The sequence below is a fragment of the Enhydra lutris genome, unplaced genomic scaffold (assembly GCF_002288905.1).
Source record: "Enhydra lutris kenyoni isolate GAN:26980312 unplaced genomic scaffold, ASM228890v2 scaffoldscaffold5, whole genome shotgun sequence".
NCBI classification, from domain to species: Eukaryota; Metazoa; Chordata; class Mammalia; order Carnivora; family Mustelidae; genus Enhydra; species Enhydra lutris.
This window is the reverse complement of record NW_019154089.1, coordinates 44,615,990-44,642,341: the sequence shown is the minus strand read 5'-3', so window position 1 is coordinate 44,642,341 and position 26,352 is coordinate 44,615,990. Positions and strand designations below refer to the sequence as shown.

Below are 26,352 nucleotides of genomic sequence, written 5' to 3'. Positions count from 1 at the left end.
TCATCTGATAAGGATTTCACCAGGCTGCAATCAAAGGGTCAACCAGGGCCCCAGTCTCATCTGAGGCTTAGGCTCCTTTCCAAGCCCATGGGGTAGCTGGCATTCTTTTCCTTGCAGTTGTTGAATTCATGGTGATTTCTTCTTGGTCAGCAGGAGAATCTCTGATCTCCAGATCACCTGATTAGAACAGGCCCACCCAGGATAATCGCATCTTTGATTCACTTAAAGTCAACTTTAAGGACTTTAGTTACATCTGCAAAATTCCTTCTTTGTTGCCACATTCTATTGGTTAGAATCAAATCACAGGTCCGGCCTGCACTCAAGACAAGGGTATTGTACAATGGCGTGGGTGGATACCGGGAAGCACGAGTCCCCAGGCTCTTCTTAGAATTCTGCTTACCACACCAATATGGCCACGTATAAAACCACCATCACCACCGCAATGGTATCTAATACTTACGTAGAGCTTATTTTGTAGTAGGCACTGTTTCAAACCTTTCGTGTATATTAGGTCACTTAATGGTCAGGACAAGCCTATGAAGTAGGAACTCTTCCTCCCTTTTACAGGTAAGGAAACAGAGGCACAAGTTTAAATAGTTTCCCAGGATCATAGAGCTTTTAAGTGATGGAGCCAGCAATGCAAGCCAAGCAGTCTATGTCCAGAGTTCTGCATTCCATGCCACACTCTGCATACATTTGGCAAATACAGATGGTGGTAAAAAAGAATTTAATGTTCCAATGTCTGAGGCTAAACAACAAATATACCAACATTTGTAGCTTAAACTACCACAGCATTTGGTTTGCTCATGAGTCCGTTTTTCAGGGAGAGAATGGTTCACATCTGGTCCACTCAGCATCACCCTGAGTGGTTCGAACCTGGAAGTTAGAATAATCTGGAGGGGCTCACTCACTCTTGTACAGGTAGTTGATGCTGGCTGTTGGCCAGGAACCTTAGTTGTTCCTTACATGCACCCCTCCATGTGATGAGTTTGCCTTCCTCACAGCATGGTGGTGGGTTTCCAAGGGCAAATGCCCCATGAGAGAGAGAACGAGCCAGGTAGAAGCTGCACTGCCCTTCATGACCTATCTTGGAATTTATACCAGTTCACTTCTGTGTTGGATTAATCTGGATAGTCAAAAAGTCCTACCGAGGTTGAAAGGCAGGGAAAATAGACTTCACCTCTCAGTGGTGAGTGGTAAGATTTTAGAAGAACATGAGGACCTAAAATACTGCTGTCAATCTTCCACAAATTGTCAATCAATTGACTCTACTATCTCAGGGCTAGTCTGTTCTCAAACCATCCCAATTAATTTAGCTATTCTTTTCTTCAAAAGCATCAAGAAAAAGGTCCACAATCTTAAATAATAAAACAGTAATGTCTATCTTTCTTTTTCCTGTTTTTATACTCCTAGATCACCTTTCCCCCTTACATTTCCCTTAAGGTGGAGAACAAATGAAATTTTAAGCTCCTATCAGGTCTTTGCTGCTGGCTTTGAACCTGAATAATTTTGTTTTCTTTCTTTTGGCTGACATTTCAGGGAAGACTCCTGAGGTAGAACTATCTAGGACATGTCAGCTCTTATCTTCTAAGAAAATAGGGAAGGATGAAGTAAACATAACCATCCAGTCATTCATTTATTCAACAGAATGTTTGAGTTTCCACCTTGCACTGAGCACAGCCCTACGGAAGAGATGTAGACAATGACCCTGCCCTCAAGAAACCAATGCTGGTGGAGGAAGAGAGAAAGAGAAACAACCATATCAATATTACTTCCTGTGGTAGGGTCGGTCCATCTTTCTCTGTCCCTCAGGATGAGTCCTTTGTTACTCGCTCAAGTGGGCAAAGTCAAGACAACCCCTTACAGGTCTCCAGCTGGGTCTTGGTCTTGTCAGGGAAGGATGCTTCCCAGCACCCCAACCCTCAGAAAGAAGGCTGCCATTGCATTTAAATTACTAAGAAATCCTAAACTGTGTACCAAGGCACCCCAGGGTGCTAAGGTGAACTCTTAGGGGTGTTGTGGGGTATTCTAAATTATTGAGGGAAACTACAGGTGTCTGTTGGACACCACCCAACTACTATTAATCATTTGGATCTAACTAAACAACAGGAGCTGTTTGATATTTCTTTTGGCCTAGTGGTACGGGGAAAAAATCCCTGACATTAAGAACACCAACTGTAAGCCAAGAAAGTCTAGTAACCTCTGGAGTAACTCATCTATCAATCTCCCTGGTACTTCCTCACATTCTTCTTCAAAGTGAACACACACTGTGTGAGCCATTCTTTCTCAGGACAAGGCCTTGTTCCCCAAGCCTCCTGTGGGGCCTTCTCCCTGGGTCTTCAGAGGGATCCTCGGGCAGGCGTCATTTGCCATCTCTTCCTGCTTCTGCCTCCCTTTTGGTAACCTTCTCCCCATAGCATGCCTTCACCCCATGCTCTGCTCTGGCACCTTCCTACAGAAATAATCATGTCTCAAGCCTCACAGATGCCTTGTGGTGATGTGCAGATTTGCGTCCCTGTCCTTGCCTCCTCTGCCCAGGTATTGCTACTCAGCAACCAGTAAGGTTGGGGAAGAAAGGTAAGGGCCAAAGTGGTTCAGCACCCAAAGATTAATTCCCATTTGAACTGCTGGTGTGATGAGACAGTCCTATCCCTTCCATTAACATATCTCTGCACTGGGTGCTCCATAACCAATATCCTAGGGCTACTATCCCAAGCTATCACTTGTCTCAGCTGAGCATTTTACTTTAACTGATTGTAAGTGGTAAGTGCCCAAATATGTCCTAATTCGTTTTACTTTTTAAGATTCACTTATTTATTTGAGAGACAGAGAACATGCAGGGCAAGGGGCAGAGGGAGAGGGAGAGAGAGAATCTCGAGCAGACTCCCCGCTGAGCAAGGAGCCTGATGCGGGACTTGATTCCAGGACCCTGGGATCATGACCAGAAATGAAAGCAGATGCTTAACCCACTGAGCCACCCAGGCAACCAGAACATTACTTTTTAATACAAGGCCTGATATTGAGTAGAAACATTAAACACTTGTTCAGGGACCAACTGAACCAGTGTTGTATGAGGGCAAGTACTGTATCCATTTTCTCCCAAATGAACTATGGGATGCTTAATTGGCCAAGGCTTTTACAAATTTAAATCTTTTTTTTTTTTTTCCATGGAGAATAGAGAAAGAGTTTGTACAAAGATTCAACAGTTCTACATGGAGAAAATGGATGACAAATAGAACCATGGTGTCAATAGCAAAGGAAAAAGGGACATTATTTTCCCAAGAACAAATGTAACTCTGGTGAGACAAGTTGGAGGCTATCTCCCAGAACTGGAGGAGCCCCACCATTTTTGGTACAAGAAGCTGGGATTATAGAAGGTTAGAGCATGAAGAGAGTCTTGGAAGGCATTTGGCCTATTTCTCATTGGCTCAAAAAGGACATGGGACTTGTCCAAAGACATCAAGGCTAGATTCTGGTCCAGTGCACGGGATTCAGGAGAGCAGTCTTAACTATGTGAGAGGTGTTCTGCCCGCTCATGTTAAACAAAAGCATAAAAAATAGTTAAAAAAATTTTTAACAAAAAACAATAGTTAATACAATAAAACAATAGTTAAAAATAGTTATAAAACTATAGTTAAAACAATAAAACAAAACAAAAGTTAAAGCAACAAAACAATAGTTAACAAAACAATAGTTAAAACAATACAATAGTTAAAAACAAAACAATAGTTAAAAATCTCTAGGGATAAGCAGAAGAATGGCCCCCAAAGATCTCCACATCTAATCCCTGGGACCTGTGACTACATGGACTACATGGACCTTACGCTACATGGCAGCAGAGGCTTTGCAAATGTGATAAAGAACCTTGAGATGGGGTATGTCGCCTGGATTATCCAGCTGGGACCAAGCTAATCACACACATCCCTAAATCGGAGAATCATCCCAGCTGTGGCCTGAGAGAGAGGTGACAATGGAAAGATGATCAGAAAGACACACGTGAAGAAGAAAACTGACCTAACCTTGCTGACTTTGAAGACGGAATAAGGGGGCCACTAGCCAAGGGCTGTAGGCGGCCATCTGGATGCTGAAGGATCCAAGGATACGGATTCTTCCCTAGGAACCCAGATGGACCTCATCCCTGCTGATGCCTTGATTTTAACCCACGGAGGCCTGTTTTGGATTTCTGACATGCAGAACTGTAGATAATACACTTAGTCACTAAATTCATGGCAATTTGTTACAGCAGCAAAAGAAGACTAATTCGGGACACACACAGGCACGCACCCTATAAACCCTGAGCAGGCCGAGTGGACAGGCTTTCCATCTCTCTTCCATTCCTTCTTCTCACTCTTTTGTAGTATTTTTACCTTTTCGAAGGTTCCCCTGAGGTTTACTTTAATCCCATCTCCCTCGGATCAATAGGTGAAGATGGGAGCAGAGGGCTTACAAAGGGATTAGCTCTGGGTCCCACACCTGAGAAATGGCAGAGCCCTTTCCAGAAGGATTCGGCTGGGCTCCATGCCACCCTTCACGAAACCAGACTGACAAAGAGCCGTCCTGTGCCAATCTGCTTAGCATCTAGAGAAACCCTAGAGTCGCTGCTGGCGAGGAGACCAGGCCCAGCACTGAGGGACGATTGTTGCAGACTCTGGGCAAACAGCCATGGCAGTCCAGGAAGCCAGAAGGGTGGTATTTATACGCAGGTCTCTAAGAAGAGCAGGGCCTCTAGAGCACACAAGGAGGCCCTTATAGCAGGGTCTCTCATGAGGACTCTAAGAAGCTCCAAGCATTCCCTGTGACCGTGGGCAAAAGCCGAGGGTAGCAAGGTATGCCCTGTGTCATTTAGGCATGTTATACCTGCATGCGGTCAGTTTCATAACCACTAGCCCACGTATTATACTTGATTTAGCATCACCCAGAGAGCTCAGGAAAATGTCCTCTCTGTCTTCCTTTCCACGTTATGTGCATGGCACCAATGTTGCTGACTTAGGAACCTGGGCGGGGCTTGAATTAAGTCAAAGGAACACTTGAGAAACGATTCTCAAATATTCATAATAATAGATAAATAATGAGAAAGGGTGTGTGAATTCAGATGGGTGCTTTCTTTGAAAGATCTAAGAGAGTACTGAGGGGGATCCGAATGAATGTTAGAGCTTGAATTTGACATCCCCTTCTTGTTGCCAGATGTTGAAGCAAACTTACTTAGCGCTGCTGGGTATGTAAGCCAATAAACTTGCAAGGTCAGACAAAGAGCAAAATGCCTCAGAAACACTTAAATTAGCATCATTATTCCTGGGAAGTAAAGAAATGTCAAGGGGACACACGTGGCAATGCCATGGGTTTATGCAAAGTGCAAATTAACTGTGGAGATTGACTATCAATAAGAATTTCTCAGATCAGTGGAATGCTGTGTTTCCTGGCTCGGGCTGGATCTAATAGGGGTAGATATTCTGAGACTCATCCCTTCTGGTCCATATTTGAAAAAAAAATTGTTCTTAGTGAGCAAAGTATTATTAAATCCACGGCTGAAGTTAGGTAGCAGGCTGAGTCAGCAGGGTTTTGTAACAACTTTAGAGACGTGCGGCCTGAAGTAGAACTAGGGAAAGCAGACTATGTGGATTATTCTGGATTGGCTAATTGGATAGTGCACGAGGACAGTTGGGCATTGGACTGTTGAAACAGTAAACGGTGACCTCCAGCACTGCGTAGGTAAGACAGGAACACAGTTAAATGTACCTAGCACAGGACTGGACGGACCTGGGGGCAAAAGAAGTCTAGGAAAAATGAAAGGTAACGATAAGGCAAAGACTTGGCTCAAGAAAGAGGAGAAAGGGAATGAAATTAAAGAAACAGGATGGGGGTGCACCTGGGTGGTTCAGTGGGTTAAAGCCTCTGCCTTCAGCTCGGGTCATGATCTCAGGGTCCTGGGATCGAGCCCCATATCGGGCTCTCTGCTCAGCAGCAAGACTGTTTCCTCCTCTCTCCCTCTCTGCCTACTTGTGATCTGTCAAATAAATAAATAAAATCTTAAAAAAAAAAAAGAAACAGGATGGGTCTAGAGTCATGGTACTTAAAGTGTGGTTCCTGAACAGCAGCGTTCTACGGTCAACCTAAAATTGTTAGGAGGCGATAATTAAGAAAGAATGTTTATTTGGGATTAAATAATTACAATTCGAGGTACACAAATTTGGGAAGTAACCCAAATAGTGTCCCATTAGAGAGCAAAGTCAGGTTTTTAAAGGAAAAAAGTAAAGTTTGTATAGGTTGTTTACAAAGAATTTATTGGTTTTGAGGGCAGAAAGCTACTCTTAACTCAATATAATTGGTTACTAAGGCTATCGCTAAGCAAAGTCTCTTACTATAGCAAGCTGCAGGTGTTCAGGCTGAGTCCTTGGACTATCTGCTGTCTGGCCCAGTTCAAAAGTTCATGGTTCCACCAGTAAGGACGTGCAAAAGACCTACCTCCTTAATGGACTCCTGGCTGCATTTTAAAACCCCCTGACAAAACTCTGGACGAAGGTCTCAAGGAACTCCTGTTCTAACTAGTCTTACAGATGATTCTGATGTATGTTAGAGTTTGAGAACCAGTGACCTAGAAAAAGTCAACGTCTGAGATCTCAGAAATTAGCAATGTCCTCCAAAGAGGTACGGAGGACTGTTGTACTGGTGCATGGCTGATGTGATGCGGTGATGAGTCAGTGGTTAGAAGAAGAAGGGAATTTTTAGGTGAGTCATCTGATGACTGAGGGTAAAATCAAGGGTTGGAATAAAAGGAAAAAAGAGATCCAACTGCTCATATCATCAAAGAAAGTGAAAGTGAGTCTGAGAGAGTAGCCTGTGAGGATAAGCTCGAGAATGAGTAATATATTGGGATATCAAATGAAAGAAAACTGATACCTATGGTGGATAAAAGGTTTAGCCATGATAGCAGTGAGCCAGGACCAGAATAGCCCCTTTTTCCTCTCCTCTTTAGTTGGGAAAATGGGAAAAACTAAGTAATTGTCAAAAGGAAAAGGAGCCGGGGAGTGTCCGCCTGATTGGAGGTAGTGATGGTAGCTGCCCAGGTTGAAGACCTTGTGAGGGAGGATACATAGGAGTTTTAACTCAGCCCACCACTTAACGGAAACTAGGCTTGAGGATGAGTGGAAAACAGTTCAATGGTGGAAGTTCTTCTGAGTAGTTAGCATAGCTAACATGCCTCAAGAAAATAGTAGATTGTAAGGTCAGGTCAGTGGACCAGCCTCCATTAAGTGAATGGAGGACATCTAGTGGCTGGAGAAAACACCTACATGCAAACAAGATAGAATCCAATTTTCAATACAATGTTGTATTGACACAAACTTTTTAAATAAGAAAAAAAAAAAAAAAGCAAAATGGTGGCATGGGAAATTGGCTGTTCTATTTCTAGAGGATACAACCACAGCTATTATAGACCATTTAGAGGACAAGGAGCATTTCTGACGGTAGAGGAAGGAACAAGGATAAATCCACACTTAAAATCTGTAGTTATTGTTTTGAGCAAGGAGTCATGGGCAAAGTGAATTCCCATCTAGTACAAAAAGTTAGAGGACAGTCCCCAAAATGCCAGAGTGACACTCTTAAATAAGGCCCTATATTTTAATGGTATTCCCTGGTTTGATACGGAGAAAGACAAAAGTAGAGTTTTATAACTTAGAAAAGGTGATACAAGATATATGCTTTATTTCCATGGATTTCTGAAATTATATACTTAAAAAATCTCTACCTTATTCAAATTTACCCCCACTATATAATATTCATTATACCAAACAAACTGATACAATCATTGCTCATGAAAGATAACAGATTTAGAATCTAATAGATTCTAAAACATAATTGATTGCAACTAACTGGTTAACAACAAAAAGAAAAAGTAAAGAATGTGAACCTTTACAACAATTTACAGAGCTCTGTTTAACTTAATAAATAAGAAAAATATGCTTTGGATAAGGCATTGCTTCAGCATTTCTCGGAGAATAAGGCACACAATCACTAGCATTACAAATCACAAATGTGTAAGAAAATCTAAAGACAGCAAATGGTACATAGGATACTGAAAAAAAAAAAAAGCAAGTGCTGTTAGGACACTGACTTTTATATCAAAGGAATATTAAACTGAAAATGTAAAATTTTACAGCAACTAAATTTTCTTTCTCTAATAAAGGTTAATCATTTTTAAGAGATCAACCTGCAAGAATGAAGGCAAAAGCAAATTTCCTAAAAATCCTTCATTTTGAAAAACCTATGTTTTGTTTCTCAGTATCAGGCAGGTATTTTAAAAATTATTTAACTGATACACTTTAAAATAGTGTGTAAACAAACTGGCAGCAACTAAAACAATTTTAATGGCACATTCAGGATTTTACATTTGAAGAAACTGGTTAAGTCCTTTTTTGTGTCAGTTCAAATTACATGGTTATAAGCCAAGTATCAGTATTTTGTTAACTTTTAACAAATATTTTGTCAAATTTAGTTACTTTTTCAGAACAGTTAAAACTAACACATGAGATTTTTGGACAAAGATACTAAAAAAATAATACTTGAGCAGGATGTTACTACAGTCAACATATTACAATAATTATTTCCTAAAGTGATTCCTGAAACAATAATCTAGATCTATGGTTAGTTACTATCTCGTATGGATATTATAATGATTTCTCACAAGGGTACGGAAAAGGATTCTGCAGTAATCACAACACGCTGAAGTATCTGGCCAATCACACCATAATCAGGACCAATATACATGAAATACAGAAATGGGAGTGTTCACTCTACATCTTATGCATGATCTCATTTATGTTGGCTGTTGCACTGTTGCAGTATCTCAGGAAAATGTGGCTACAAATGTGACTTTTTGCAAATTAGTCACCCTATGATTTGATCTGTTTTTCATCCTGAAAGGGACTGCCTCAAACGCATACCAAAAACTTAACAGGATCTGAATCTACTAGGATCTATTAGTAGAGCCAGGTAAACAGAAGAAACAAACAAAATCTCTCATGGGATAAATCAAACTCTCATATTGTACTAGAGTGTTAGAGAAGAGAGAAGTAGAATTACAGCAAATATATAATTTAATATAATTTTTAAAAAAGTGTACATGCCTCCTGAGCAAGAGGATTCGGGAATTATAATAATTAATATAATATATTGTTAAAAATTCACTTGATAATGTTAGCTACCCTTAATTGTCATTATCAGAACCATCTGCTTCTTGAAGCCTGGCATACGGTTAGCTCAGACATCGATATGGATCCCATGTTTTGAAGACATCATTTGTCTGGTCCCTGTGAAATACATAATGAATGAACAGATGTGAGGTAAAGAGGAGGTGATGACAACATAAAGCCAGAATGGCAAAGGAGAGGTTTTTCCAAATGGGCATATCCACAGGCCGTGACGAATTCCATCTCGGATATGATGTGAAGTCCAGGATATAAATAACATCCAGGGAAGAAAGCACCATGAGTCCTTGAGCTTGAAAAGGTGCATAGTAAACCTCAGGGTCAGAACCACAACTGGAATGACAGTAGAGCAGTGAAGAAAAGGTCTTCGTGGGAGAGTCAAAGCAGCCTGCAGGGGAGAGCAGTAGCTAGCATCATTTCCTTCTTGGCAAACAAAATTTGGTAGATGCTTCTTAACATTCTAAAACATTTTCTAGGAGTCTATTAGAAATACAATGGAAACATTTTCTGTGTCACCTCTGAATACATATATTAAGTCAGTTACTTATAAAGCAAAGAAAAGTGAGTGGGAAATTCTCTGAAGATCTCAAGAACATGGTGATTAATTTTGTAAAGTTTCCTATTATTTGCTTAGAAAAGTCACAATACAAATGTAATTTATTTATTTTTTTTTTAAAGATTTTATTTATTTATTTGACAGAGAGAAACCACAAGCAGGCAGAGAGGCAGGCAGAGAGAGAGGAGGAAGCAGGCTCCCTGCTGAGCAGAAAGCCCGACGCGGGGCTCGAACCCAGGACCTGGGATCATGACCTGAGCCGAAGGCAGAGGCTCAACCCACTGAGCCACCCAGGCGCCCCCAAATGTAATTTATATCCCAAATGTGTGGTTTGTGTAAATTTGGTTTTAGGGAATTATCTGGGGCCTCTAAACATTGAAAAAAAATCTCACAAGTGAATAAAATATTCTTCTATTAATAAAGACATGAAAGGGAAATGTTTTTGTTGTAACCATTTTATACTAGCCTTGAATATTTTCAGAATGCACTTATAACATTCAGAAAGAGTCTATTATTTTAAAAAATTATTATAAAGTTGAGTTAAACTCCAGTAAAAATGTTAAACCATTATAAAAAATGTAATCAATAACTAAACAAATGAAAATTTCAGGGTTACTCCCTGAATGATTCTTGAGTGAGGTTTTGTTCTCACATACTCTAAAGGCTAATTTTCAATAAGATAATTTTTAAATAAAAAGGAAGCTAAGGGCAGTGAAGATTGTCTAAACCGAATCTCCCCACACATCCTCAAAAACATTACAGACAAGGGCAAATAAAACTATACAAAACCCCACTCAGCACAGACACAAGTCAGAGGGTGCCCAAAACTTCAAACACTCTTAAGTATTAAAATACAGACTACATCAGTGCACTTTCTCTCACACTTCCACTACAAGCCAGGAAAGATGAAGGGACCTAAGACTGATCTATAATTACCACTGGAAAGAGAAACACTGGAAAGGGTCCTAGTTGATCAGAGCACTGGCTACAAAGCAAGGACTTAAAAGTGTACATAATTCAAGGCTTTAAAAGGCATTGGTTCTGAGGGAGAAGATGGCAAAAATGAAGGGGGAGGAATCATCTGGACACTAGGTGGTAAAGAAGAAAAGGAAGAGAAAAAAAATAGGTCCTTATTAAAAAACAACAACAAAAAAAAACTAGAGGCATAACTTCCCACCATTAAAATGCAAGGCATCTGTCTATTAAAGAGACTGTACCTTGCCACCATGTGCCGTCACACAATCCTTAAACCAGTGTCTTTAACTCTCACCTACTGACTGAATATCAAAGAGTTTATGCTACATTCCTCTTCCTTCTCCCTATTTTTAGCTGTTTTATTTCTACTTTGGCAGAACACATAACATTTCTGCATTGTTAGGTTTTTTCCTAAGATTTGATTTATTTGTCAGAGAGAGAGAGAGCACAAACAGGGAGCAGCAGAGGGAGAAGCAGGCTCCCCGCTGAGCAAGAAGCCCAATGTGGGGCTCTATCCCTTGACCCTGGGATCATGAACCACCCACATTTCTATATTGTTATCACAACCTTCTCTCCACCTTGGTTTTTCCTCGCACAGCCACACTGAACCAGGCTCCTCAATAGCAGGGTAGGGTGAGGAAGCCTGTGGTAAGCCCTACTTGGAAGAGGGCAACAGTCTGAAGTTGAAGTTATGTTCTGGATGTTTGGAGTTACACTGACTCTTTACACTTTCATTTGTGAAGTCTATTTAAATTAATAGATGCTAAAGAAGAAACAAGAAATTTCTGTTTGTTGGCTGATGTGTAAAATCTCAATCCAGATTTTTTCATTCATAGAAAAATAATGAAAAATGAAAGAAGAAAAGGACATGATCATAAAATCAAGGAAGTAAAAATAGATCACTGACAAATGGAAGGAACAACAGACACTTAAAACTTAGTATCATTGGGGCGCCTGGGTGGCTCAGTGGGTTAAAGCCTCTGCCTTTGGCTCATGCCCTGATCTCAGGGTTCTGGGATTGAGCCCCACATCAGGCTCTCTGCTCACTGGGTAGCCTGCTTCCTCCTCTCTCTCTGCCTGCCTCTCCACCTACTTGTGATCTCTGTCAAATAAACAAATAAAATCTTAAAAAAAAAACCTTAGTATCATAAATACTTATTTTAGTTTTGGTATTTATTACTAATGATCACATACAATCTTATGGTGAAAAAATGTTCAGATTTCATTAAAAAAAAAAAAAAGGATCAATACCAGCACTGTGCTACCCTAATATGCACTATCTCATTTAATCCCTGTAACAGTTGTATGAGTTAGGGATTATTTCACAGAGGGGGAAGCTGTGGCTCACAGAGGCCAAGTAGCTTCCCCAGGTTGTACAGGGGGTAAGGGGGAGACTGAATTTGTCTCTCTGGCTTATATTCTCAACACTACTGCTTCTAAGTGAATCAAAGAATAAATACAGTAAGGAGCCTAAATTTTTTTTTCTAATTACACTAAGTTCTAGATTAATGCATTTATGAACCACACTTTTTATGATGCGTGATAGCTTATCCCAATCTCTACTAACATTGACTGTGAACTATTTGTCGGGGTCTGTCCTTTAACATGCCCATTTAACACACATGAGCGCCCTGTGAGGTAAGTAATGACAGAACCCACACTTTACAGATGAGGACATTGAGACTTGAAGAAAGCACTCTGCTAACACCACGTACTAGGATTCAAATTCACATCTTCTGATTCCAATCTCAAATACATGTTATTAATTTGTCTTTAATCAGGAATTACTGATTCCTTACTGATTAAGTTTTTCAATAAGTAAGACAACCTCTGAGAAATACCTGGTATGTGACACCTAAAAGGAAGAAATGATCATTTCTCATTCATTCAACTAGTATCTACTGGATGCCTACTAGATGAGCCAGGCACTGTTCCAGGCCAGTGGTGAATAAAGCAAAGTCCTTGCTCTGTGAGTGTTTACAGATCATAAACACAGAAAAGACAGGAAAATCTGTTGACACTTAGAGAATATTATCTGAACTGTATTTCAGGCTTAGTTCATTTGCAAAGCCAACAGGTCACCGTATAGCTAAACACCTCATCGAAACTCATCAACGTTCACCACCAGGGACTGTGCCCTAATCAGCCCATGGAAATGCACACCTTTGGCCCCACAAGGGACTGGGGAATGAATCCATGGAAGTCATTCCCCAGGACTAAGAATCATCTTAAAGCTCTTCTCCTGTAAGGGAACACTAAGAAGCCACATACTAACTGTGAAACATGAAGAATAAGGGGGAAATTACAAGTGTGATCCTGAAGAGAGAACAGTGGAAAAAGACCCAGGAGAGCCCTGAGAATGATCCCCATTACTTTAAGCCAGTTAATTAATGTGTCCTTCAAGACTTACCATCCTCTGTAAAGTCAGCACAGAACTCCTCAGGTACATTTACTGAGTCCTTAGCTCTGTATGCATCCTTGGCACTTGGTGATGCCAATGACTTGATTAGCAACATGTCTGTGTTTGCCTTCAGGGAAGTACTAAGTGCTCACAAAAACAACTGGATGAATGGGCTTCCTTATTTTAAAATAAGGATAATCTTCTCTAGCTCTAAAAGGATGCTATGAAGATCAATATAACGGTGCTAAAGAAATTAAAGACCAGAAATATTAAACATATATGTTTCTTACCTTTAAAGATAAAGATCCAGCTAGAAAAAAGTGGTCTACATCAATAACAGAGGCTAAAAATCCAGCTAACATGATTTCTCCAAAGTCAGTCATCTTCTTGACGCCAATGACTATTGCCCACAACCACATGCCAATCACACAATGTATGGCGTTATCCGAAAGGGCTCGAAGCCAGTCATTTTGCTGAATTATGGAAAACTGAAGAAGTCTGTCGGCTACTAGGCAGAACATCCCCAGACCAAGGCTGGAAATAAGAGACTCAGTGCTACAAGACTGGAGTAAAGCATGGGTCTTCTCAGCCTCAGACGCCATCACAGATAGTATGTCAGTATATACTAAAAGCCATCAGGAAACAGCTTATTCTTGTTTACATTCCCAGTCACCCTAAAATAGAACACAGAAGAAAATGTTAATGCCATATAACATTTCAATTAGCAATAATCACACCTTGGATAAACCTGATTGGCTACAAGACCACCACCACGCAAAGCTTGATGCCATGAAACATTTAAATAAAACAGTCTCAGCAATAATTTCACAAATAGAAAACCAAGCTGTGGGGTGCCTGGGTGGCTCAGTGGGTTAAACCTCTGCCTTCGGCTCAAGTCATGATCTCAGGGTCCTGGGATTGAGCCCCACATCAGGCTCTCTGTTCAGCGGGGAGCCTGCTTCCCCCACTCTCTCTGCTCTCTCTGCCTGCCTCTCTGCCTACTTGTGATCTCTCTCTGTCAAATAAAATAAATAAAATCTTAAAAAAAAAAAGAAAAAGAAAACCAAGCTGTAAAAACTGGTATTTCTTTTTTTTAACAGTTGTCAGTAATTTCACTTTATTTTCCTCAGCCTCACTGAGATATAATTAATAGAGAACACTTACTAAGTTTAACATGTACACTGTGATGGTTTCATATACAACATGTTATCAACTGATGACCACAATAAGGTTAGTTAACATTTCCATCATCTCACATAGTTACCTTTTTGTGCATGTGGTGAGAACATTTAAGACTACTCTCCTAGTACTTTCAAATATAACAAAATTGTACTTTTACATGTTATATACAATATGCCATGCTGTCCAAAGAGAATAGGTTAGCTTTACAGGAACAAGAGTTTACATGTTAGTATGTATCAAGGTGAATTTAAGAAAGCCCCCCAACTGCAACCTACTACTTTGAGGTCATCAAATAGTTCTATGCTCAGGAATGCGTGCTACATGGTAGTGAGCACCTATTGTGTCTGTTGACCCAGCAACTATTTTCCAGACTTCTGAAAACAGCATGTCCTTTTTTAAGGAAAACTGCTCATCCAGTACCCAAACTCTGAAGCTGGTCAATTAGAATTCTCTGTTTCTCTTATCAGTAGTAGTAATTAGTTAGCAATTACTAATGAGTTATCATATTCTAGTAGTGATTAGACTGGTGATAAATAATCTGGTCATTAAGGTGACCCAGGCTGGACCAATCAGATTTCCTTCTAGAATTTTCTCTTCTTACAGACCTGGATTCCACTACATGGAGCAGCCTAAAAAAAAAGAACTTAAGGACATCGATTCCTCAGGTTCAATCTTCAAGTTCCTTAGCTCTTACAGCTTACCCTTTACTTCTATGACCTAACCCAGCATTCTTCCAATAAATCCCTTTTTCTTTTGTTGCCTCTAACCACAGAACTTTAATTGGTAAAAAGGTAATCATAATTCTGTGCTGAGTAGTTAACTGGCATAGAATACTGAAATCACTTATCCAGTTAAAGTTATCAATATTATGTGATACCTGAAGTTTTTGTTTTGTATTGTTTTGTTTTAATTCTGTGACTAAAGAATAACTAAATGACTAAATCATTAAGAATGATTCAATTTCCATTTCATAATAAAAACTACCCATAGCTCATTTTATAGGGAAACACAAAAAACCTAGAACAGGAAAACAACTTGAAAAAAGATGAACTAAGTTGAAGGACTTACACCATCCGACTTCAAGTCTTACATAGCTGCAGTAATTATCACAATGCAGTGTTGGTATAAGGACAGACAAATAGAGCAATGGAACGGAACAGAAAGTGGGATCAGAAATAGATCCTGGGCAGCTCAGTTGGATGAACACTTGAGTCTTGATCTCAGCTCAGGTCTTAATCTCAGGGTTGTGAGTTCAAGCCCTGTGTTTGGCTCCACACTGGGTATCAAGCCTATTTAATAATCATAACAATAAATTTAAAAAGAAATTTAAAAAAAAGGAAGTAGGTCCACACATGCAAAAGCAAGTAAATAGAGAAAAGACATTCCTTTCACCAAATGGTGCTGGAACAAGAGGATATCCACATACAAAAATAATGAAACTTAGACCATACTTTACTCCAGTATACAAAAGTTAAGACAAAATGGATCACAGACTTAAAAGTAAAACATAAAATTATAAAAATTTTGGAAGGAAAGAGAGTATTTTTGGGTCCTTGGGCTGTGCAGAATTTTCAGAAGCAACATCAAAAGGTCAATCTGTTTTTTAAAAATTGATAAAATGAACTTCATCAAAATAAAGAACATCTGCTCTTTGAAAGACTATGTTAAGAGAATGAAAAGAGGGGCGCCTGGGTGGCTCAGTGGGTTAAAGCCTTTGCCTTCTGCACAGGTCATGATCCCAGGGTCCTGGGATCAAGCCCCACATTGGGCTCTCTGCTCAGCGGGGAGTCTGCTTCCGCCCCCCCCCCCCGCCTGCCTCTCTGCCTACTTGTGATCTCTGTCAAATAAATAAATAAAATCTTTAAAAATATATATATGTGTGTGTGTGTGTGTGTGTGTGTGTGTACCTTATTATCAATAACAACAGCAGGCTTTCATGTAAAAGGAGCACTCTGAAAACAAGAGTTTATGGAGATCATGCCCCTCTTCACCCAAAAAGGTTATCTGCAAAAACAGCATGTGATTAATACCAAAAATAAATGCCAAAATACTGTGGGGCAACATTAATAAACCTCTGAAAGAAAAGGATCATGACTGTAGGATTCTACCTAAATTAAATTATGACACCTCTGTGACAATCATGAATTTCAATAGTTTTGCCTTATAAATTATAACAGCTATATACAATTTCTGGGGGGAAAAGAATGGAGGAACAGACTTATAAATTACTAAATTACTAGAGAGAAAGAAGAGGAATAAAGAAAACTTGATCAGTAGAGCAAAACAGAAAAGGGAAAAAAAAAAAAAAGACTTTACTGTCACCCCAACCCTCCCAAAAAAGCAAAAGGGACCAAACATCAAACACAAATACCACAATAAATGTGAACGTATTACATATATCTATAAAGATACAGACTGGGACAAAAGGAAACATCCAAGTTATTGTTCACAAGAAAATATCTCAAACAAAAAGTCTCAACAATATACAAAATAAAGAGATGAAAAAATATATACCTAGAATATAGAAGCCAAATAAAGCAGCCATGATAATATTAATATCAAATACAAAATTCATGGCAAAAGACTTAGTGGGATAAAAGGGGTAAAATATTCAAGTCACAGTAAAGTTAGATGCTTACAGGGCACTTGGGTGGCTCAGTTGGTTAAGCATCCGACTCTTGATTTCAGCTCAGGTCATGAACTCAGGGTTATGGGATCAAGTCCTGAGTCAGATTCCATGCTCAGATGGAGTCTCCTTGAAAATCTTTCTCCCTTTCCCTCTGTCCCTCCCCCTGCACCTGCTCTCTCTTGCACTTTTGCTCTCTCTAAAAATAAATAAATAGAACCTTCAAAGAAAGAAGATGCTTACATGACAAACTGCAAAGCAGTAAAATATGTAAATTATATCAAGTAGCCAAAAATAGGTATAGATAGTCTAAATAATATATAATTACAAGTTTGATTTCATATGCAGGTCTAAAATTACATATTTTACACAGAAAACACATTCCAAATGTCTATGAAACACTTACAAAAGTTAACTACTCATTTACTCATCTGTAAGAAAAACTTCAATACAATCTAAAAACTGGAACTGTTCAGACCAAATTCTCTGACCACAGTGCAATACGATTCATCACTTTTAAACTGGTTAAAAAGAAAAATAAAGTGGCCGAGTTAGCTCAAAGAAACGAAGCTTAAATGATGGTTCAAGTAATACCTTTAGAGCCAAAAGACTTGGTTCAAGTATTTATGCTCTATACACATTTTAGGAAGGAAAACAAAAGTTCAGAGAGCAAGGACTCTGTCAACTTTGTTCACTACTATACGTTTTATGCATACTAAGTGCTCAATAAGTGTTGAATGAATTCACAAAAAATCTTCATACACTGGATCTGTTATCCAGCAGGAACTGCATATTTAATAATTTAAAAGGCATTTAGCAAAATATAATATCCATTCCTGGGATCTGCATTTTTAGCAAGTATGAATACCAAGTAATTTCTATATTCACTAAACATTGAGGAAACACTAGTTTACTAGAAACCAAAATGATGAAAACCAAGAGACAATTACCTTAAATTTAGAAATAGTATAGCTATTAGAATATTGTTCCGGCAGTTTCATTCCATGTAAGGAAGCAAGGAAAGGAAGAGGGAGGGGGAAAGAAAATGTATCATTACCTTACCAGCAACAAAAAGATAATTACATTAGTTTGCAAGTGAAAATGACTGCTGATTCAAGAGAATCCACTGAAAATCATTAGAATGTAAGTTGTGAATGGTGGCTAATTCAAGATAAATACTAAACTAATCTATATAACAGACAAGCCATCATCAATGGGAAAGAATATTCACAACGGTAATAAAAACCCAAATACCAAGGAATAAACTAAACAAGAAATATTTATGAAGAAAACAACAAATCTGTATTAAAGGACACAAAGATCAATCAATTGTACTATGTCAGCTCAGCTTAGCTAAAAAGCACAGATTCCAGAATTCCCTTCCTTGTGAAGTGCTTGTCTTATTGCATGTGGAGCTTGCATATGATGTTAGCTCACCTTGTTGGCACGGGAAGCGGGCTGGCCTGCAGCTCCTTCAGCTTCTCCAAATCCTGGGTCTGCATGTGCAATCCCAGGGTCAAGAGTGCTAGCCTCTCCTGTAGATCACCCCCAGCATCAAAACTGGAGTTGGTGAGAAGCCAGTGCAGATTCCACTTGGTCCTTGCTCTTCTCCACATCCACTTTCCCTTCTCGACTGTGTCTGTCTACCTGACTTAAAACTGCTTCAGGTTCAACTACGGACTCAGAGGCAGGAGTCTGCCCAGAGTGCTTTCTCAGCCCCCGCAATTATAGAATGTCTAATCCCTCTATAAACCCCACACTCTTTGGCAGGAAAAGTACTTCTGCTTCTTTAATGGAACTTAACTAACACAAGACAGCCAGACCATTTTACTGAATAAGAAGACAACATTGATGGTGTTATTCTCCTCAAATGGAGTCTATAAATTTAATATCATTCTAAATAAAATCATACCGGGATTTTTCTTTTAGGAACTTCATAAAGTGTTTCTAAACTTCATTGGGGAGAGTTAATGACAATAAACTTGGAAAAGCAGAGTAACGTAAGTACTGAAAGGTGAATACCAGAAATCCAATCAGTGTGTGTATTGGGGGGGGGGAATGTGTATAGAATACTAAACGATTAGAGGAACAATTGTTATTTAACTCCAATCCTGTATTGGTTAGGATTCTTAAGTGCATGGAAAAGAAAACATTTGGGCAGTACATGCAAAAACACTTCATTAAAAGGAAATTGGGAGGGACGCCTGGGTGGCTCATTCAGTTAAGCCGCTGCCTTCAGCTTAGGTCATGATCCTGGGGTGCTGGGATCAAGTCCTGCATCAGGCTCCTTGCTTGGCAGGGAGCCTGCTTCTCTCTCCGCCTCTGCCTGCCACTCTGCCTGCTTGTGTGCTCTCTCTCTCTCTCTCTGACAAATAAATAAATGAAATCTTTAAAAAAAAAAAAAAAAAAAGGACATGGGGAAATCACAGATTTGCCAGGCTTCAGTGCTATGCCTCAAGCGCCTCAGTGAAAAGGACATCAACAACTTGTCCCATGAAGACCTCCCCACAACTGAGCCCAGCTTCCACTGCCCAACCTGTCACCAGATATTACCCCTGGCACTGCACCAGTGCAGACAGGGCTGTCTGCTGCTGCCTTGGAAGACTGTTGGCAGTATTTGCTTATTTTGGGGCACTTGGTGGCTCAGTGGGTTAAAGCCTCTGCCTTTGGCTCAGGTCATGATCTCGGGGTCCTGGGATCCAGCCCCGCATGGGGCTCTCTGCTCAGCGGGGAGCCTGCTTCCCTTCCTCTTTCTCTGCCTGCCTCTCTGCCTACTTGTGATCTCTGTCTGTCAAATAAATAAGTAAAATCTCAAGTATTTGCTTATTTGATTTCATATAATATTTAGAGGGGGACAGGGTATGTGTCCAACTGGCTGAGCCTACATCACATGACTACTGCAAGGGAGGTTGGAAAAGAGTATTTGGCCTTCTCAGCACATATTGTAGAAAGTGGGGTCTGTTTCTTTCAGTCGTGTAAGAACAGCATACTCACAAATACACTATGCTGGACAGGAAGAGGAGTGCATGCTAGTAGTTAGTCTGTTAGGCTTTAATTGCTAAGTAGTACTGGAGAGAGTCAATCCTCAGATGAAACCTGAGATTGGATCATGGGTTCAACCTGCAATGCATAGTTTAATACAGTAGAGTTGTTTAATCAAACTCTAGGTTTGGGGTGCCTGGGTGGCTCAGTGGGTTGAAGCCTCTGCCTTCGGCTCCGGTCGTGATCCCAGAGTCTGGAATGGAGCCCCACACCGGCTCTCTGCTCAGCGGAGAGCCTGCTTCCCCCTCTCTCTCTGCCTGCCTCTCTGCCTACTTGTGATCTCTCTGTCAAATAAATAAATAAAATCTTAAAAAAAAAAAGAAAAAAGAAAACAACAACTCTAGGTTTTAAAATGTCACATCCACATGGACCAGAGTTTTGCAATATAATAGAACATTTCCCTGATTAAAATAAGAAAGGGAATCAGTTTTGTTGACTAGCTGCCTGGAAAATATCTCTGATTAGATAGCTTTGGTAATCAGTTTGGTTATCAAGTTTGGGATATTTACATGAATTTGTAAACAGACTTTTTTACATAGTTCAGCTAGCTTGACTTTTAGAGAGGAGGTCAAAATCATTTTTAGTTTATTTTCTAGAAAAAGTTTTTAAATCTATTTATTTGTCAGAAAGAGAGGGAGAGAGAGTACAAGCACGGGGAGCAGCAGGCAGAGGGAGAAGCAGGCTCCCCGCTGAGCAAGGAGCCTGAGATCACGATAGGAGCAGAAGGCAGCTGCCTAACTGACTGAGCTACACAGGCAACCCGAAAATAGGCAGATTTAAATACAAAAAGTTACATATGGATATTTAGCATGGCATTATTATAAGGAAAAATAAGAAACTGTTATGTCCAAAGTCACTAGTCATGAGACTAGTGAAATAAATGCCACAATATTATGCAACCATTAAAAAAATAACTATAATAACTCTTCCCATCTTTACTGGTGTGGAAAGATACTCAACATATTAAAATTTAAAAGGAAGCCTATAAAATATGTAAAATGTTAATTTTTGTTAAAAAATATGTACATATACTGCACATTTAAAAAATACAGAAAACTGTCCACTTGCTTTATATTTCACCCATGGGCTTACATATGATTAGTACTTTTCCCCCCTTTCTTGGATTCCCTAAACATTTTCTTTTTTCTTTTCTTTTCTTTCCTTTTTTTTTTCCTTCTTCCAAGAGAGACAGCGCTTGAGCAAGAGAGCACCTGAGTTGATGGGTGAGGGGGAGGGCAAGGGCGAAGATGGCAGATGGGGAAGGAGAGAGGGAAAATCTTAAGTGGCTCCAAGCCCAGTGTGGAGCCAGATGCTGGGCTCCAAAAAAGCAGGGCTGGATCTCACGACCCTGAGATCACAACCTGAGCCAAAATCAAGAGCCAGACACTTAACCAACTGAGCCACCCAGGTGCCCATAATTCCCTAAACATTTCCAATGTCTTCCTATTCTGACCACAAAGCAAATAGAGCTACTCTGAAATTAGTAAGAAGTCACTAAATAACTCAGACCAGGATGCTAAAGTCAGTCCCTTAAAGGTGTAATTTTTGAAAAGTAGAAGTATACTTATAACATTATAAATATCTATTAATAAAAATAATATATAACATCAATAAACTAAAAATTTTATGTAATTCTTATAAGCCAAATTGATAATATAAAAATTATTTTTTATATTTATGTATTAGTTGACATAGGCAAAGTCTGTACCAAAGATTTCTCTATCTGCAGGTGAAATAAACTTATAGATTCCTTTAATTCTTTCATATTATGAAGACTTGCTTTGCACAGAACAACAGTTTTATTAATGATAATGGAGTCTGCAACAATCCTCAAATTCTTGGCCATTTGCAATAATGAAAATTGTTCTGAAAAGCACTAAGATTAGGTTAAAGTGTACAGATTCTTCTAGGATGAAGAAATGAGTGAGTTCAACATACTTTCAAACAAGACCAAAGTGAAAAAATGCAAAAGATACCTCCAAGTCATGAAACCTTTCTATAAACCTCAGGATTTACAGTTCCATAAATTATGAATCATTTGCTTCTACTTTACAAAATAAACTCTTGAACCTTGCATGGATTTAGTCAACCGGTTTAAAGGTTCAGTGCATATAATTTTAAGTTTTATAAAATATCCCTTTGCACCAAGGATAGATGCCAGTATCCACTTAGCTGGATGGGAACTGGGACACACAAATCTCACCTAATGACCATGCTGGAGAGGTGCTACACTAGCAGCAACATTCCCCTCCTTTAGTAAGCTGTGGCCTACAATTTAGCCTCAAGAAGAAAGAAGGCTATTCAGGTGGATGGGTCTAAGAATGTAGGCTGGACACACTTATGCAAAAGCCCAACAGAAAAGCTCTGCTGTCATTCAAACTATGCTCGAATCTGTATTTATTACAAATTTATGTTCAAATCTTATCCCAGAAAGGAACAAATATTAAGAGGTCATTATCCACTTAACTGCAAATTGCATGATGTCACGCTAAAGCTGCTGCATGACATCCACCTTCTTTTACTCTTGGAACAATTTTTATCACCCCCAAATATATTTAAATGTTACTAACCTTGTGTTTTACATAAGTTCAGATTCTAAAAGAATAAGGGAGCTTATGATATGTTACGAGCAAAGTGAAACATCAAAAGATCACTTCAAGTACTTAAGTGGTGATCCAAATTTAGTGACCTGAAAAAGAAAACCTTATTGTTTATAAAAATATATCATGCTTTGGGGCACCTGGGTGGCTCAGTGGGTTAAGCCTCTGCCTTCAGCTCAGGTCATGATCTCAGGGTCCTGGGATCGAGTCGCACATCAGGCTCTCTGCTCAGCAGGGAGCCTTGCTTCCTCCTCTCTCTCTGCCTGCCTCTCTGCCTACTTCTGATCTCTCTCTATCAAATAAATAAAAATTAGAAAAAAAATTATAAAAAAATAAAAAATTAAAAAAAAATACCATGCTTTGTGAAGAGGAACACATACACCTAATGGGACAACACAAAAAGCATCTTATAAATGGAAAGTATAAAACAGTTTGCTTGATGAGAGAGGAACAAAAAGCTAATGAGTGAACATGGAAGTAGATCCTTCAGCCCCAGTCAAGTTTTTAGGTGCCCAGAGCCCTGCAAACATCTGGATGACAACTGCATGGGCCTTTGGGCTGGAATCACCCAGCTAAGCCCTTGCAAAGTCTGAGCCAACAGAAACAATGAGATAATATTTGTTAAATGTTTTAAGCCTCTAAGTTTTGGGGTGATTTGTTATATAGTAGTAGGTATCTAACACAATACTCTTTCCATTTTTATAAAGGTATAACTGTGGTTCCAGAAACACAATTCTGACATCTATTCCACTCTATTAGTGCATAGATTTAACATCTTTGGCTTAGATTCTGATAAGAAAAAAAAAAAAAAAACACATTTTGGGGGGCGGAGAACATTAATAATTGTACTGCCTTTATTTATTGTCTCTAAGACACCCAAGTATACCCATTTTTCTTCATACCTTTTTCTTCTTTTTGCCACTTCCTTCCCTCTCCTACAAACAGAATGGACCCTGAAACCTCAAAAACTGTAAAATAACTTTGTTTAGTCTACATACTTACTTTTGTTGGGTAGTTCCCTCAAGAGTAATTATAATTTTCTTTTAAGCCTCTCATGCATAAAATCTAATGTGCTGAAGGTATTTAATAAATATTTCATTGCATTAAAACAGGGGGTAAGCCAGTAAGCAACCCTCAGCTTATGAACTAAAACTACTTTGGGGATGACATTTTATCTCATAATAGCATAACAGGTCCTTATGACTTGCAGCCACTTTGTACAATGGTCAAACTGCCACACTGCATTCCATTATAGTAGAATGTCATCAACTATGGGGTCTTTTAAGTATACATAGTAGTAATCTTCAACTCCACAAACATAATTAGCCAGTTACTTTAATTATGCACTATTGTGCAGTTTGTTAATAATCTTAGACAAATATTTCTGCCAAAACACCTGCTTCACTCGCCCATCACACAAATATTTACAAAAACCTGAGATAAAAGCAGTTCAAAATCTGATTACCTATAGTATTGCTTTACAAGTAAGTCTTTTTCAATGCCAGTGCTGTAGAAGTTAATATATTTAATTTTTTTAATTTTAATTTTTAAAAGTAATCTCTACACCGAATGCGGGGCTTGAACTCACAACCCCAAGATTCAAGGGTCACACACACCACTGACTGAGCCAGCCAGGCGCCCCTAATATATTTAAATTTTTAATTCTATAATGCCCAAAGCAGATGCCAAATATAACGCAGTAATTTGCAAAGGATAGAAACACAAATCCTGCTCAGTTTCACAGAAACTTTTTATAGCCGGAATATAAAATGTTTAGTTCCTACATGTACCATTAGGAATAAAACAATTGTCAATTTAAACATATATCAAGTCTCGGCAAATTTCCCAAATCATTCTTGCCCAAGGCTGGTGTGATGCAATAATTTTTAAATGCCGATTAAGAAAACAGGGCAGGAAGCCCTGGCGTCAAAGGAACCCCGCATTTCCCATGCAAGCAAGGTACTACTCTGTCACACATAAGAGTATTCACGCCTCCAGGGACCCGGGGCGCGTGGGACTCTCGTGCCTGTTAGAGGGCAATGGGCAACTCCTGCAAGACCCCCGTCACCCCTCTCTGGGCCCGGGAAACGCCAGGGACACAGAGCCTAGGCGAGGACTGGGTTCCTGTGGAATCTCGAAGGCTCCACGAAGCCCAAGGAAGACGCCGGGCTTTGCGCACATCCCGGCATCGCCGGACAGTGCCGGCCGTCAAGCACACCCCGCTGGCTCTCGGGCCCCGCGCATTCGCCGCCCCTGACGCCCTCCCATTGGGAACCAGGAGCTATGGCTTCCCACCTCAGGACGCAGTTTCACGGAGTCCGCTCAAGTCCCCCTCCCGCCCGGGACCTCCCGGAGCTCTGCCGCGCCCACCTTCGGCTTTCCACCCAGCACCGCAGCGCGAACGGCGGCCCCGCCCCTTTACCCGCCCCTCGGCCGGCACCATAGAGACGCCGGCCGCCGGCCAGAGCGGCTCCAGCCCCCGAACGCCGGCAGAGAGGACGCCGGGATACTGGCCCCAGTCCTAACGGACGAGAACCGATAGCTCGGTGTTCTTTGGAGCAGGTGGTAGCTGCCACGAATTCTTCCCCGTCGTGCCCCATAAGGAAACCTTTGGGACAGTGGAATAAGTCCCTTGTTGGTTTCCTCTATCAAACCTGGGCATTCCTTCTTGGCTTTGCCGGCGCCGTGCCCCAGACTTAGCAGCCGACATATCCACAACGCATCTTACTGGCGGCTGGGGATGGAGAAGTAACCACCTAATGTCGGATGCAAGGGCCCCCTACCCAGACGCTAGAGCTAGGAGCCAAGGGCCATCTTGGGTCTCGAAGGGGGAGAGGAATTTCCGGCTTCCTGTACTGGGTCTTTGAGATTGGGCCCCGGAGTTTTTCACGAGATGGAGGGACCCCGCGATCTTGCAGATCCGCCGCTCCTTCGCAGCGCTCCACGCCCCCTTGGGGATTTCTTGATAATTATTCTTTGCCACTTTGTTGGCGGACGGTGGGGGCTACACTTTATTGCGGCGGCAGTGACAGGGCTGGACCATTTAATCATGACTACTAAACGCACAGGAGTTGGGGAAAAGAAAAAAAAAAAAAAAAACTGCATAACGCCAATTAACCGGCCTCAAAATGCAGCTTCTTAATGGGAGTATGGCCAGGTCCCACCTGCCTTTCTGCCCGAGTGAGCACCAAGATGTCTAGCTTGGCATTGGCTCTAGGAAGCACTGGTGCAAAAGAATAGTTTCTAAAATGTGCATTGCTTTTCTTCTTCCTACCTACAGTTTCTCAAAACAAGGGTGAGAGGGAAAGCAAGGGCAGTAGTGAGATTATATTTTACAGTTGAAAGACAATTTTGTAGTAAAAAGTGAGATATTCAATTCCAAGCACACTCCTAGTCCTCTCTCTCAGAACCCTAAAGTATGGCTCAGTTTCTCAGTGATAGAACTTTTCATTGCTTGTCACACTCTTGGTCTTTAGCCAGTGGAAAAGACTCAACTGAGATGGAAAATGATAGACATTTTAACCCACATAGTTTAAAGGCTAATTAAAAAGAATACATTAACCACAATATGGGGTGCTTTTAGTCATGTTAAGGATAGTTTGTCTGTCTGAATGCTGTAACAATTTCGCATTGCCGTTTTAGCAGCATTGTACATGTCTTATACTCTAAGCTTTCTAGAACTATTGAAGAAAACATGGATGGCTTCCTTCAACCAAAACAACGAAATTGTCACAATTTTCTCCGTAGTCACCCTAAAGCCCAAAGGC

General features: G+C 40.2%; 1 protein-coding gene across 3 annotated transcripts; it reads right to left on the bottom strand.

Annotated features, from left to right (window-relative positions):
• Window positions 1–7,384: 7,384 nt before the first annotated feature.
• LOC111141016 (transmembrane protein 267) lies at window positions 7,385–24,910 on the bottom strand. Of its 3 annotated transcripts, none has more exons than XR_002640180.1 (4): window positions 22,556–22,576; window positions 18,381–18,478; window positions 13,426–13,809; window positions 7,385–9,591 (listed from the first exon to the last, which is right to left on the bottom strand). XR_002640180.1 is itself a non-coding variant. In XM_022493337.1 (4 exons), exons 3-4 carry the CDS (start codon window positions 13,735–13,737, stop codon window positions 9,256–9,258), a joined length of 648 nt encoding a protein of 215 aa, XP_022349045.1. In that variant the 5' UTR covers window positions 13,738–13,809; window positions 22,556–22,674; window positions 24,881–24,910; the 3' UTR covers window positions 7,385–9,255. The 3 variants fall into 3 exon arrangements, 2 of the variants coding, with proteins under 2 accessions (XP_022349045.1, XP_022349044.1); XM_022493337.1 differs by lacking the exon at window positions 18,381–18,478 and adding an exon at window positions 24,881–24,910 and having other exon boundaries at window positions 22,556–22,674; XM_022493336.1 differs by lacking the exon at window positions 22,556–22,576 and having other exon boundaries at window positions 18,381–18,857.
• Between the last annotated feature and the right edge of the window lie 1,442 nt (window positions 24,911–26,352).